At 37.8% G+C, this 16,333-nt stretch overlaps 1 protein-coding gene across 2 annotated transcripts in view; it reads right to left on the bottom strand.

Moving 5' to 3' along the window:
* The window catches only part of LOC102220729 (plexin-A1-like), a 289,583-nt gene that overhangs the window by 45,767 nt on the left and 227,483 nt on the right, over window positions 1-16,333 (bottom strand). For both annotated transcript variants that reach the window (XM_023337491.1, XM_023337496.1), the window contains exons 13-17: window positions 15,240-15,391; window positions 12,806-12,926; window positions 11,822-11,958; window positions 8,655-8,822; window positions 1,930-2,023 (exon numbers count right to left, since the gene is read on the bottom strand). In XM_023337491.1, the coding sequence (XP_023193259.1) occupies window positions 1,930-2,023; window positions 8,655-8,822; window positions 11,822-11,958; window positions 12,806-12,926; window positions 15,240-15,391 (672 nt within the window). The remainder of the gene's footprint in view (window positions 1-1,929; window positions 2,024-8,654; window positions 8,823-11,821; window positions 11,959-12,805; window positions 12,927-15,239; window positions 15,392-16,333) is intronic.

Below are 16,333 nucleotides of genomic sequence, written 5' to 3'. Positions count from 1 at the left end.
GGCAGCCCCCACAAATCTTTGTCTCTATTCTGCTTATGTAAAAAAAAAAGACCACATTTTCGCAATCGCAATGGAAATGAAATCACACATGAACAAGCTAGTTGATGCAATAAGTTATTAAAAATCATGGCAGTGACAGATTTAAGCAGTTCCAAATTATAGTTGACAAATTTACAGATATACAAATCGTTATCCTTCTACCATTTTCTGTCAACTTCTTTGTGGTTTTCACCAGTAGTAACATCCGGCTGTTGCTCGCTTGACTCGTGTGATGTGAAAAAATCAGTTTCCATTGCAGTTTTGTGAAATGCATCTATTTTGATATAGCTGAAAAACCGTCTCATCTCAGCGCAAAAACTTTGATCAAAAAACATGAGTGTTTTCGAAATTGCAGTGTTTCCATTAAGCAAAGTTATTTCTGTCATTTCAATTTGTGCAATTCTATGTTTAATAGAAATGCAGCCCATTTACATGTTCTGTGCGGAACTGAACTACAGTTTGACCTGCCCCAAGAATTTAGAAGATTTCCTGTATTTTCATTTGTGCAGAAGGAGGGGCTTGCATCTTAAAAGCACTTATTTTTAGTAGGACAGAACTTCAACACATTGATTAATTGATTAGTTAATTACATCAATTTTAGCACAGTAAAAATGTTAACGCATTTAATTGCATTTTTTTTTTTTTGGACATATATAGCTTCTGACCGGAACCTTTGTATTCACTTGTTTCTGGTTGAATCTAATGCAAAGTGAAATAGCAGCTTCTCTCAACCCACTGGGAGTTAATTTTTGCTTAAAAAGCAATCTGATGGGATGCTGGAAAAGAGTATTGTTGTGTTCAAGTTGTGCTAAAAGAAGTTAGCATATCACCAGAGCTACTCAACACTAAAATAGCATCAAAATGCTAAGCATGTAGCAGCAGCACAGACGTCCTCGTCCTCAGCGTTCATAGTCTACATTTCTAAACAGAAACTCAAAGAATTTCCATGAATGATCAGAGGTTTTAAAACATTTGAATGCTGAATAAATATAAAACCACTTTGCATCAATCAATATCTTTGTTGTTGAACTTGTATGTCTATTTATTCAATAACTTAGAGTTTTTGAATTTAAAATGCTGGTTATTTTGTCAATATATAATTTTATTTATATTAATTAAAACACAATTAATTACAGACCCTGTAATAAACTCAATATTTTTTTTTTTTACCTGAGTTGAGGTTCAGATTAAAGAATAACAGAGGTGATCATGCTATTGCTAGATTAACTTGCCTCTTCACATTAGGAAGTCGCCAACACTTTTAAAAGCTGCTTAATTTTTTTATTATTATTATTATTTTATGTGTACAGCCTAAATAAGAACTGGCATTTTTTTATTTATGTTTGCATAGTGATAGCGATTATACCCTATATGCCTTTCAGAGCAAAACACTGGATGAACAAAGTTTTGACTCAACAGTTGCTGTCAAGCTTTTATTTTCTAACACACCATTTTTCATGCATTACTTTGGTCCTGGTCCATCACTGTGTACAAACCTTCTTATTCTCCTTCACACATCTCTCAGGGTTGTACAATACACTTGTGTGGCAAAGTGACATTTTCAAACCCTTATGGCCTGAGGTAGTTTTACAGTGCATGTCTGCAGCTGGTTAATAAAGAAGACGTGACATAAGCAGAGCATGACATTGAAGAGGTTTTTTTGCTCCAGCCTGTTTTTCAAACTTGTCTTGGTTATTTTATATAAGCGTGTATCTAGAAAAATGGATTCTATGATGCAATTGCAGCATACTTCGGTGGGTTTGTAATATATATGTAAGTACATTAATTCACTTGTGTAACTAAATTATGAGCTTGTTATGAGCTAAATAATGAGTTTGTTCATTCAAGGTCAGCTTTGAAAAACATTTGTGTTGCTGATGCCGGACTCACATGAAAAGACTCGGCCTGCCCGTATTTGGCCCTGATCTTCGGTTCTCGGATGGTTGCTAAGTTGGTCCCACTCACTGTCAGTGGGGTTCCACCACTGTGGAAGGAGAAAAACAGCAGAAAATGACAAAGAAACCTTGGCCTACAGTTACAGGGAACATCTGCTGAACTATAACTACTTTCATTTCATGATACAGGAGATTGTTTTGTTGCCAATTGTTCATTAATATGGTTAAAGTCCATTATAAAATTGTGACAAATACCGTTTCTAAGCACAAACAGTGGTATGTGTATTTATTTGGCAAAAATTAAATGACAGTTTTCTAAAGATCTATGTTTCTGACTTGTATAGAAAAAACATTTTTCTAAACAACAGAAGAGTTTTCATGCAAAAATAAAACTACCAAGTGGCTTTAAAGGCCTTCTAACTTTACTGTGTACCTAAGCATATAAATATAAAAGAAAAACAGAAGACTGTGCGTTCTTTACTGATAAAAATAAAGTTTGGGCTCAAAGTAGGTTGCAATATTCAGGATATTGTGCTTAGCATATGAGAAAAGTTTAGGAAAAATGAGATCAATAGAGAAAGAAGATGTTCTTGAAGAAGGTGAACGCTGTAGGACTGTGTGATGTCGACTCTTGTACACAGCATCAGTTCTGGGTTTCTCCTTTGATGACAACAAGTGCATGATAATTTTAAACAAATGTTTTATTTGTTAAAAGATTCTTTGTGTGGGTCAAACTAGTGAGGATTTTTACTTTCTCACTGAAATATAGCTCCAATTCACTCAGATGAAATGTTGGTGCATCCAAAAATGATTAATGGACTCAGAGGTAAGATCACAAGGTTCATAGGAAAAGTAAAGACTTTCTCACAGGAGACTCGGCAACTCAAAGGGAGTCTTTTTACTAAACTTAAATTAGATTTATGATGTGTTCTTTAAAGACGTCTCAACCTCTTGACACAGTCTTTGTTTTACAGTGTCTGCTCTAGCCTCTGAGTCAGTTTTCTGCGGAAGGATCACTACTTTTCTCTGCTGCTGGGCTATTTGTGCCACAGTGAAATATAGCTAAGAAGATTCCCTATCATGAGTCTTTCTGCAGGTTTCTCACTCCCTCCTGGGAAATAAGCTTTGGTCTCTATCACATAAAAGCCTGAAATAAAATCTTGAAGAGATCATAAACAAAGGACAGCTTTTGAAAACGTTAAAGCGATAATGGTGCCGTTCAGGACTATTGTCGTCAACAAACTTTGAGAAATAAAGTGGAAGATGGGATTGCACTCAACTCTCACTTCATTATGTGTACCTTGTCAATTGGTTAACTGTAGTGAATCAGCCTATAACATGGTAGCAACTCAATAGATATGAGCATCTCAGCATAAAATGAGCATCATAATAAATATTTATGGTACTTTGAAAAGTGATTTATGATACATTAGAAACAACTAATTTACTGATGTTTTCATGTACAATCGCCTCTCAGGAATGATTGTACATGAAATGGTCCAGTGAGGTGCCAGCATCGACAATGCCGAGTTCGTACAGGAATAGTTCCCCTGGTTTAAGATGGTACAAAGGCAACATATCAAAAAACCAAAGAACTATCTCTGAATTCGTAGCATCTCTACTTCTGCTCCAACATTCAGACGTTAAGGCCAGAATTTGGAGTAGGCAACAGGAACACACTGATCCACCCTGTTCACAGTGGTGGTGGTCTTGTTCGCAGTGGTGGTATAATTGGTATTGTAGGGGGTTTCTTGACCCATTTTGGGTCTCTTGAACCTCAGTTAACCATTATTTTAACACCACAGCTTAACTGAGTATTGTTCATGACCGCCCCTTCATGACCATACTGTATCTGTACTCTGATGTTTAGTTCCTACTAAAACAGGAACTAAAACAATCCACATCAATAGACACTTCTTAAATAAGGTCTTTTTCCCTCAGTTTATTTGTTGGTTAGGGTAATCCACCATGTCACAAAGCTCAAACCATCAAAAACTGGTTTCTTAAAATTTAGGGTGAGTTCATTTTACCTAAATCTCCTCCAAAGTCACCAGATCTTAAACCAGAAGCAAGCGAGTCATAGTTTCTTGTCAATATCTGGGGAATGTTTCAGATTGTTGAATCTACGGTATTAGGAATTAGGGTACTTCTGGTAACACACTGGGGTTCAACCAGGTACTTGTAAAGTCTACTAAATTGAGTGACTGGTGATAATATCTTCCATCAAAAAAGACTTTTACAACAGAAGCTCTGCTTCAAGTATGTGGGATGCAAATGTTTACACCCATCTACCCATCTAACCTGTGCATTCTTCCAGGGTTGCAGGTGCCTTTCTTTAGCAGTCAGTGGGTAAGAGGCAAAGTAAAACTTGACTGTCTCCCCATTACAGGGCAACAGAGGACAAACAAACTGTATAAGCATACTCACACCTCCTTAATTAATCTAACATATAGGGTTTTGAATGGTGGAAGAAAGCCAGAGTGCCCAGAGAGAAACATGCATGCTTACAAGAAGAACATGCAAACTGCAAAAAGATTCCAGCAAAGACTCCAACCCAGGCTGTCTTTTTTCTTTGTTTTTTTTTTTTTTGGATCTACTGGCCTTTACTGAAGAGTAGAGGGACAGGGAGTAGTGTGGAGAGACAGGAGGAAGACATGCAGCAAATGGCCCAAGACTGAGAATAAAACCCAGGACAACCAAGATGAGGATTACAGCCTTTGAACGTGGTGCACACTCTACCAACTGAGCCACCTAGCACCCCTCAGAACCTTTTACTGCAAGGCAACAAAACCAACAGTGAGTCCCACACATAAACACACCATTTTTCAGTTGTTCTTTTCGATGACCACTGTGTCACACTCACTGTAATCTCCAAGGCTTTTTAAATGTGACGGAATGGCATAAAATCTGGAAAACCTTTTCTGCTGTGAAGGCAGCCATGATACTGTTGCTCCTAATACTCTCCAAATAGTTTTAACCTTGTATTTTCCATGGCGTGGTAACTCTCCTCCTGACTCTGCACATCAGCAGCAATGCTACCACCAATGCCAATAAAGCTACCAGCCCTGATCAAAATTCTAAATGACCAAGTTACGCCAATCAAACATATTCCTCCCCCAAGCAAATTCATTATGAAATTCTGCACACATAGCTCTATGTGTTTTACAAGTGATTATCTGAATGGCTGCTAAATGACGGGAATACCAGAACTCCCTGAAGGAGTCATTATCAAGGCGATTGCAACAGACATTTCAATTCTGCGGTGGAGCGATGCCAACCACAGAAGCAAACCTTAGTCACCCTTCCACAGTACAAGGACTGAAGAGTACATCACCTTCCCATGCATTACCACTGACTTCTTCAATATGCAGGTCTCTTTTCTTACTCAGCATTAATCTGACACTTATCCCAAATGACTTGGTGCAGAGGCACTAACAGCAGAGGAAATGATTTGAGAGGAAGCAGAGACAGAAGCTCTTAATATCTTGGACTGGGAGTCTGGCAGGCTTGCACAAGACATTCATCTCTCACTCTAATCCAACCAGGCTTAGAAAGCTGCAAACGGTAATGCAAGGGTTTGACAGGAGTAAGTGATAAAGGTAGGTACACTGTCTCTCACATTGTATCTAGATATTAGAATCTAGCCTGACTATTCTTTTAAGCTTCTCAGAGTGTTTCTCTGCTGGCATGCTCTCTATTATTCTTTGCCAAGGAGAACAGCATTTATTCTCTGTTTTTTTTAACATATGACTGCTAAAATTTCAACACTCTTGTTGGTTTTAGGTTTCAGCCAGTCTTTACCAATGAGTGGATTTTTTTTGTGAGGGTTGTTCACAGTTAATTCTGGGACAGCACAATTGTGTCATTTTTGTGTCAAGGATTGTTACAAATCCTACGCTTAAGTTATTGATAAAGTTATTGATACCTGGTTTGTTGACCTGTCAAGAAATTGCTATTAAAAATGCAACTACTTCATTGGGGTAATGTGCATTAAGTGATACAGAGGTCAACGCAACTACTGTACTTTTCAAAGTGGGAAACAAGAAAAGTTTCCATTCACATAAGGTAGAGTTGGGTGAGTCTACGTAAGTTAGAAAAAGGCTACAAGAAAACAGGTGTTCAAAGTGAGGTCCATTAGTGGCCCTTGGACTGATTTTGTGCGGCCCCCCAAGTGGAATTAAAAATCACTGCAAATCGAACCAGTCCAGCACAGGAGGCTTGATGCATATTGATGCTTTTTATTTGTAGTCAGGGTAAAATTATTACCCACATAATTTTCTTACAATGGAAAATGCCAAGTACAGCACAAAGTATCTGTCTTTCTATAACCAAATTTTCATAACAAGTAGAACCATATTAATCCAGATAAGCAGGCATAATGCGCCCAAATCAGCTTCTATCTGATTTTTTTAAACTTGGCTACACATAGCAAGTAAATGACCTAAATCCTGTTCTTATTCTGAGAATAAATTTGTTCAATTAAATCCAAAAAAACATTCCAACAACATGTTGGAGCAGACATAAAATTGGACAACTTTATTTGCTGGAATTCTTTTTCTTTTTGACCCGCAACTACTTTTGGTCCACGTGACAAAAAGTTTGGAGCCACTTAAACGTCCAAACAGCACCAATGACAGTGCTGAAGAGGTAGGTCATGTAAAACCAAAAGTGAAGTTATACTTTAACCCTACCTACTCCTTCCGCTGCAGTTCTATTATTATAATTGATCAAAAAAAGAAATCCAGGACAGGCACTCTTATTGCTTCAGCATTCCACAACATCAGGGACATTTTCAAGTTCCATTGTTCTGGGAAGAGTTTTGTCCACTTTCAGTTCCAACATGACTGTGCACTACTACATAAAATGTACAAAAAGACATAAATTATTGAGTTTGGTGTTGAAGAACCTGATTGTTCTGCTGAATCCTGACCTCAACTTCATAGATGACCTCTACCATGAATGTCAATGTCTGACTTCACAAATGAACCTCTGGGACCAAACATTTCCTGAAAGACACATCTACAAATTGTGGAAAGTAATAAAATAGAGTTTCTGTATCTTGATAATTAACATGAATAATTATTGTGTCGTAATATACATACATTTATCTTTTATGTCTATTTAATTTTCTCAGGGATAAACCAAATAATTGTATCATAGCTTACAGAAACACTGTGATGCATCAGCATAATCTTAACTTGACTTAAAAAAAAACATGAAAACCTAAAAGAAAAAAACAGTGCATAAGGAAAGTAATTAACAAGAAAGCCAAGGGTTTATTTAGATGAACAGACTTTTAGACTAGATGTTTACTTTACTGCAACAAATGCATCAGAGGAGCTGGCAGGCTGCATGTCTTAAATGCCGAGCTGTCCTCTAGATCCTTTCCGCCCTTCTTCTTTCCTCCTCAGCTTGATGGATATTTGTGCAGAGTCCCTCTGTCCCAGTTGCTCTCCTCTTTGTCTAAGTGAGTCTCTTTAGCTTAGGTACATGCTTCAGGGAACAGACAACAAGACAATCAGAATAAACTCCCAGAGATAGCCTGTGACGCTCTAATGCTGTTAGAGTTCCTCCTTTTTCCCTCTGCTTTTTATCTCTGCCCTCGCTCCCTATTTTTCTCCTCGTTATTTGCCAACCTTTGAGCCGATACGTTTCGTAGATAGAAATTGTTTTCTCATAATTTCGCTTATGCCTAAAGGAAATAAGACAAATAATACCTTGTAAATTAATATCTTAAATATGAAAGAGCTCATTCTATGGCAAAAACCTTTTATCGGAAAATTTGAGTTTTTGGGAAATTGGTGTGTTTCCATTAAGCAGATTAAAATTCGTAATTCTAATTTGCATAATATGATCAACGGTAGTAAAGTTTTTGGGTGGCTACTTCCATACAAATCTGCTATTTTTATAGAAATCGTCATTCCGGAGTCTCTTGAAGTAGAACCTTGTTTTTGAGCTGACACACACAAACAAACCCACACCGGCTCACAGTGGGCGGTCAGGGAAAAAACTGAGCCTCATCTGATCCTTGGCCAGATCTACTGGGCTAATAGAGAAGGCTTCGACACTTTTCCCTAACAAGCTCTGCTAGAATGTGCTGATAAGCAACAATAGGGAGGATGAAAGATTTTCAACTTTTCCAAAAGTAGCGAGAAGGAAATGAGCTGTCAAAGAGGTATTAATATCAAAAAAGGTTTTGAAGGATTTTGTAATAAACAAAGAACTAATTGCTTCCACAACCGCTCTTGCTCTTGTTTCCTTAAAACATTTTTATTTTTTTAAAAGAAAAAAAATAAATCTCCAAAGCCACCATTGGTTTACCTCCATCTAAACATGCTGCCAGTGTTCTCATGCAGCACTTAACCCGACTCAGATGACTCCCAAAATGTTTTCAACAAACTTCTTCTGACACATACACACACGTGCACACACACAGCATAAAAACAGCCAACAACTTTCCTCACCCTGAACTCCTCCAGGGGTCCTTCTGGACCCGAAATCCAGGTAAAAAGACAACACTTATGTCACTGCATTTTTCCACAATTTATGTGCTGGAATTCATTCTCAAAGGAAGATTTATCGCTGTAGCAAATCAAATTATCGCTTCTCAAAATTGTCATTTAAGCTGATCTATTATCAAACTGAATGGGCTCACTATAAGAACTAACTAAAAGTTTGTGGTTGAGCTCAGTGACGTGATGTCGCAGTATCGTGGCTTACCTGGCGATGCTCCAGTCAGGTTCGATTTTCAGAACCGTGGGGTCTTCGGTGTAGTTAAATCTGACCTCTGGGTTACGGAGCTCGGCGTCATCGATGTCTACCAGAACCGATGAACTGCTTGGTGAAAGTACAGCTGGGGTAATGCACACAATCTCTCGTGCATTTCTCCTGAATCGGGAAGATAAAACAAACCATTGAAGAGGTTATTTTACACTGTCAGCACTCAAGATGAATCCAAGGGGCTGCCCTAAACTCATGTCAAAACAGCCAAGAAACCAATAAGGGTTATAATTTATTCGAAAATGCAAATAAGGCGTAGTGGTACGTCTAAATAATAGTTTGAATTGTTCTGTCGTATTTGTGTCATGGCTTAGAAGCAGATTATTATATCTATAAGAACTTCTACCAACAGAAAAAAGAACACTTTTTGAAATTGTAAATGATCACTCACTTGTTGTCACCCTGTTTGAACACTAGATGGCAATTGTTAAGAATCGAGTAAAACAAATTTAGTGTTTGGCGAAAACAATGCCTATATCATCCCTCCACAAACTGCTCATTATCAGCATTCAATTTTATGACAAGTGGAGTTGCCGTACTTTATCACCATGACGCCAAAGGAAAAACTCAGTCAGAGTGGTGATCATGTGTATTGAGACTTTTAAAAGTTGAGCTGTCATTTCGGTATGATGGTTCCTGGTTTGCAATGATTGAAACAAAGTGTGAGACAAAGACAGACAAGATACATTAAAGACAGCAGGGACAACTTAGGGGACATCATGCTGTTTGTGGAGCCACTAAAGTGTTTTAAGAAACCCTTCTTAGTCCGTATCTTGATTTTAACATCTGTCTCACAGATGTCTGAATTTTCCCTTGATGTTTATGCCAGTTTGTTTACTTAATTTCTGTCTGCAGTGTGATCATTTCTCTATGTATTTAAATGACTGAATATAAAAGTATACGTAAAGCAGTGTAGCCTGTTTGAGCTGAAAATTTTTTTTTATTTGTGTGCCAGGAAGCACACCATTAATGGCCCAGCACAATTTGTTATCATGACAGGTCTATCCATCAGCAATAGGAGTGTACTGATGTATCAGCCGACCAATAAATCGGTCCAGATTTTTCTAATTTTAGGAGATTTTCAAAATGTATCCATTGAGGTCTGAAAATCAGCCACTGTCCTTTGTCAATTGAGGTGGTTGAGGCTTCTGATGAGGAAGTCTCATGGATAAAATATTGTTTTTAGTGAGGAAACACATTCCAGTCCCCCTAAATGAACTGAAAATAGTTCCTGAGGAGAGTGACGTCTGAGTTGTCCTCCTGGACCTGTTGCCCTGTACCCTGCTCATTGCCTTCCTACACAATTCCAGTTGACTGTTATCTCCCTTCAGTGCTACACTCACTAAACCAACTCCAGAGTCGCCACAGAGCGACGTCATGTGACTGAATGAGATGCTTTTCTACCCAAACACAAGGCTGACTGACCAACAGCCATACTGTTGTAAGCAAATTTGTTTAGCTCCTATGCAACTAAACAAATTTACACAAAAATATCAATAATTATACAGAAATGTAAATATAGAACCCTGAACAACTTATTTAGACAATTTATCAGCAAAAAAACCAAGTTGATTTGGGGGTCATATACACGTTAAAGTTGGACAAAGTGTAATGCTTCAGACATTTTATTACAGCAAAGATGTCGTGACCCTACTCCCTACAGGGTTAACAGCCCACTCAACTTCCAGTAAGCTTCGTAGCATAGATAGCATATTACACAGATCATGGCCAAATGTTAGAATTGGGTAAAATCAGATGCAATCTTTTATAACATTTGCAAAGTCCACACATCCAACAAGCAATGGCTTCCCAATAGCCTAGGGTCCAGGCATGAAGCAAAATGTAGAACATTTTTACCAGGCTGTGACTCGATCTTGGACAAGAGGAACACAACAGATGTTTGTGGTTTTGTTAACATATTCAGGCCACCAATGGAAAGATGTAAAGAAGTCAAAGTTTTGTTAACTGATGCCTGTACCTGTTATTTTTCTGCTCTTTCCAAGGCATTAACAGAGTTAGTTTATATGCGATCTTAAGTACATCTCAATCCATTTTTGTCCCATAGGCAAAATAATATTTTGACTCGAAGTCTTAAATACAGTCTTCAGACGCTACATGATCTAATATGTATTTAGCACAGTTGAGTAGTGGCTGCTTTTCTGGGTCACAATTTCACGGGAGCAGTATGTGTGTAATCTATAAGGATGCCTTAAAGTGTATACGCGCACTTTGATGTAGTGTTGCAGACATTACCACGTCTCTGTACACGATGGCGGCTGCAGAGGGAAGACGAATGTGTGTGTGAAATCAAAAAACAGGATGGAGAGTCTTCAACATCGGTCTGTAACCATAGCAACTCCATTCAGAAGAAAAAAGCCAGAGAGGGAAAGAAAAAGATGAAAAAAAAAATAAAAAATTGTCCCAGCAATCTTCACAAGATGCCACAAACACAGTGCCACGGTTAGGGTGTGACAGATAAAGACAGAGTTGAGGTGAGGGAACAGTTGTTGTGAAGTAGAGTCTGTGGGATTACTGCGAGGAGGCTGCCGCACAGAAGTGGCTGCTGTGACATCAAAGCGAGCATACGCTGGCTTCAATAGAGATTAGCTACGGGAGGCTAATCCATGAATTTGACATGCAAGCAACTGTGGTTATAGTTTGGATTTCTTTTTTTTTTCTTTGCTCTTCTTCCTCCATCCAGTAGATTAAGGGGAAAGCTTGTGTGAGTTTGTACAAAGAGATGCGGTATGTCGAGAGAGCAACAAGCACACAAACACACTCAGTCGAAAAAATGTCGTCTCACACACATGCACGAAACAAAATAGAGTCTAACCTCACACACTGATTACATGCTTACATGTCTTTGTAACATTTTTATGATAATAACATGTTAGAGGTATACATGGACAAATCTTCAAACGGTGAAACATTATGCAAATATGGTGTTTGGTATATTCTCTGTATCATCTACAGTTCATTCAGTTTTAGTGAATCAGATGGAAATTACTTTAGCTCATTTTTAAAATAATATAGGGATAATATTTCTTTTAAAATGAATTTCAATTAAAGAAAACATTAAGTAAAAGAAAGACAAACGTGTGTCTGACCTCTTAAAATGGCAGGGTTGTGGTCCGATGCTGACAGAAACGGAGCTGCCTGCGTTGAGATAGCTTCCCTCAATGGTGACCCGGGTGCCGCCCGAAATGGGTCCCTGAGATGGCTGGATACGAGTGAAGTACGGAGTCTGGATGAAAGGAAAACCAGAAAACTGATGCGTGGCCGATCAGTATGAAAGTATTTCACTGCCAAAAGTAAGAAATACATTTGTTTCATTCAGGCAGATTCTCCCTTTAACAATGTTTTGTATCTCATCATAACCAAGGTTTTCAAAGTTTTGCAGTTTATGAATTGTTTTCATTTTCATTAGTTATGACTTTAGATTGTTTTTAAGTTATATTTTAGCCTAGGGTTAGTTTTTTTTTTTTTAAAAGCTTAGTTTCAGTTGTAATTTGAGTCTTTTCTTGGAATACATGTCACAGACAGAACCGGATATATGAAAATTTAAGGCAAATGAATGATTTGGTTAGTTTGAGTTAGTTTTGTAAATGCTCTATACAGTTTTAGTCAGTTTCTCTCTCAAGTCATTTTTATTTTTATTCCAAGTAACAAAAATGTTTTGTTTCATTGTAGTTTTTGTTCTTTCATTGGTTTTTGTTAACGATAATAACCTTGGTTATAACAGGATACAGAACTTGTTTAAATTAATTTTATGTCATAAACACATGGAAGTCATTTTGAACCACTATAATGTGCCCTTAATACATTGCTCTGTTTTAATTAAGGATTTAAAACATTAACTTATTTTAATATGATATATGTTTTAAATCTTAAAGCTTTTTTTAAAAAAACCTAACCCTAGTACAAATAGAGGATTAAATATATGACTGAATCATTAAACCATCATAATGAGAAACTTGAAGTCCATTTCAGCTGCACTTCTATGAGCAGAGCTGAGTAGAAAGTTTTAATCCAGTTCAGAAATATTTCTGAACAAATAACATCCCAAACGCTCCGTGGAATAATTTTCTTACCACAAAGGTGAATGGCCTTGGTGACAGAGCTCTGTAGTCACTGACACAGGCTCTCACACACACCTCCACCTGAGCTTCTTGAACCCGGTAGCCAGTGGCATCGTTCAGAAGACAAACGATTCTGCAGAAGGACAAAGTTAGGCAACGTTTAATAGTTGCTTCGAAAAGTCAAAGTAACAACATTCAAGCTAAAGGACTGACTGTTACACCCACAGCAGGGGTTGCAGTGCAGCAAGGACCCCATAAGATTGGATCCTAATCTGAATCTAAGCGATGCTGGAAGAATGGAAAAGAGCAATGAATGAACCAAACGTGAAAGCAGTTCCAAGGCGACAAGAATAATGCGCAGAATAACGGATGCGTGTGAGATATTTGAATTGAGATGCCCTCTATCTCAACATGCATCATTTCCCGACTAACTGCACTTCAGGGAGATTGTTTGATCTGCGTGAACTCAATTCCTCAGCCGTGTAGGACCCTGCAGAGGAGTAAATGTCAGGACAGAAGGATGAGAAAAATAAAAAGCAAGGAGCAAAGGCAGTGAGTAACAGGAGAAACACAAACCCGTGTCACTTTTCAACACGGTTCCAGAGTGAGGCGGAAAGTGTGACGGGAAAATGTTTTACGTGTTTCTGGAGTTTAATTTGATGAGGTGACTACAGTTTGCATTTCTAAAAACAAACAAAAAAACTTTTATCTGTTAAACTCTCGACACATTACAACCACAAACTTGAGTTTATTTTGTTGCGAATTCATTTGAATGCTTAACAGAAGTACAGCATGAATTTTAACAGGAAGAAAATAAAGATGCACAGTTTTCAATAATGTTTGAAAATAAAGATCTGAAAAGTGTGGCCTGCACTTTTACTCAGTATTCCGGGAACCAGCCTAACAATATGAATAGTCTTTATTCTAAAGCATTGATGTCAACATTATTGTTAGTGTTGTCATCCTGCTGGAAGGTGGAGGTTCCTGTATTTTTTTTAAAGCATCCCCACAGCATGATGCTGCCACCACCATGTCTCACCATGGAGGCAGTGTCCGGTGTCAGCTTTTATCCACACATAGCATTTTGATGTACAACATGATATGAAAAATTTAGCATAATCTATCAAAAGCTTAAATATAGACACATGTTGAGTCCCCTGAATGCCTCGAGGCTGTTCTGAACTAATTTTTCTCAACACTGAATTGAACTGAAATGAGAAGTAATCCTTTGTCTTCATAATGCTGTTTGTGTGCAACAACAAGATCCTGAAACAAACCTTCACAGAAAACTGGATTTTCACACAGCTGAATATGAATACATTAAATTCCCTGGGTGAAAGGAGTTTGTCAAATGTTTTAGCCATTTCTTTAAAGGTATTTTGAAAAATTTGTGTCCCTTTTCTTTCAGATCTATATAAGATAGAAATAACGCACATTCCGGTCAGTGGTTTTGATGTGAAATAAGGTGAAAACATATTCAATGGTACAAATATTTTGTGAGATAGTGTATGTTCTTGTTTTACCTGTACCTGTTTTTTTTGTTGTTGTTTTTTTTTTACAACTGTTAATACGATTTTAATGAATTGGTAGTCACAGGTTAAAACCTGTGCACATAATTATCACTGTGATCTGCTCTGGCCATTTTATGTCCACCAAGAGGTGTCCAAAACTTTTGCCATAGTGGCCAAAAGTGCTAAGAACTCGAGGATCATAAAAATCAGACTTCTTTAGCAGAAGAAAATTTAGAAATAAAGATGCAATATTTTAATCTAACAAACAAAGTTATCTGATTGTTGAAGAAATGGAATCTCTAAGTCTTTTGCAACCTGCACCCGAAAAAGCTTTATGCAAAGAAAGTTATACCATTCCTTATTTTTTGGGGTTATTTTTTGCTTTTATCCAGAAAACAATCTTGTAGCTTAGCAACAAGAACTGGTCATGGTTCACTCTTTCTCCCAGCTGTATTTAGCTAAGTTTAATGGATAGATGTTGTCAAAGTCTGATTTTGAGTAAAAGTCATTGAATGGTTGGGGACATACAGTATACACTATTAAATGAAAGTGAAAGCAAAAAAGTGATCAATAATAGAAAAATACTTAACTAAATTACGTAGTTTTACACTTCATGAGGATTTTGATTATTATTTCAAACAGTCTCTAACTGCAAAAACCAGGCAGTCCAAATCTATATCATCCTTTAACTGTAATCAGGAGACGCACAAAATCATTTCAAGGGCTGCAAATAGCCATCGAATTACTGGATATTGTTTAACCTAATGTATTTGCTAAAAAAGTGGAGAAGAAATAGTTTTGGGTATCTTTGGATTTATCAGGACTGTGTGACAAATATAGCTGAGTATCATCAGCATAGGAGAGTAAATTTTATCATATAGACTGACGATTCCCTTTCAGTGACATCCAAGCACACTTGAGGTTCTCTGACTTGCCTCTCAGCGCTGACATACTCCTGTTCGATGGGCACGCAGGGCACCTTTCCCAAGACCACTCCCATCTGGATGTCTCGGAACTGTAGGCCCAGGTTTTCCCCCCAGATCGTCAACCTGGTGCCCCCTTGACGAGGTCCGGTTTCCGGGAACAACTAGATCAACAGAGAAGTATGAGAGAGACACAAAAAAGAAAGAAGGAGGAGGTTATGGAAGGGATGCACCGATCCATTTTTTTCCACTTCTCATTACGATATACAGTATATATCTGAGGTTTGGTATCGGGTAGTGGTATTTGGTAAAAGGGGTTTAGCAGCCAATGTAAAAGAAATAAAGAGACTGAAAGTGACAACAACAGGTTGACTATCTTGGTCAAACATGTGAAAAATAAATTGGAAAAAACTTTCTTTCAAATGGTTCAGAAAGAGCATTTAGGAATTCTAAAAATAATATAAAATACATAATAAAACATGACACCGCTTCGAGCAGAATGTGTAGAATTAGACTGAATAGATATGCGCTTATGCATTGGGAATATTATGCCCAATATCTAATCTAGAAATTTTGTCAATACTGCGACTGATGCACATATTAATATCGGATCAGTGCAGCTTTAGTTATGGAGGAATTGAATGCACGTTTTAAACAGTTCTTTTCCACTCAACCAAACAAAACTGGCAAAGCATCAGATACTGTAGGTACACACTGCTTTTAATGAAGAAAAATCACCTTTTTAACAGCAAAAAAACAAAAACAAGGCGGAGCAGAAAGTGCTAAATAAAATAAAAAAGGGTTCCACAACACACAGAATCAAACTCCCGTCATCTCGGTTTGATTGAAACTTATTACGGCGCCTTGGCTTCATCGACAGGGCTGTGGTGGCGTGGCGCTCAGTTGCATCGACGGACCATAATGTGATTTATCTAGCCAGATTATGGTGCGTAACGGGGACAGGTGTGGTGTGACAAAACAAATATGTTGACTGATGAACGGCGCTTGTCACGAACACGCACAAACACACAGGTTCTGCAAGAACCTGCGTGCACAAGCCCAGCCCCTAACTAGCATTATGAGGTAATTATGTATAATCGTCCCAG

Source organism: Xiphophorus maculatus, chromosome 1 (genome assembly GCF_002775205.1).
Source record: "Xiphophorus maculatus strain JP 163 A chromosome 1, X_maculatus-5.0-male, whole genome shotgun sequence".
Taxonomy (NCBI): Eukaryota; Metazoa; Chordata; class Actinopteri; order Cyprinodontiformes; family Poeciliidae; genus Xiphophorus; species Xiphophorus maculatus.
Note: the sequence above shows the minus strand (reverse complement) of the source record. Positions and strands in the feature narration are given on the sequence as shown.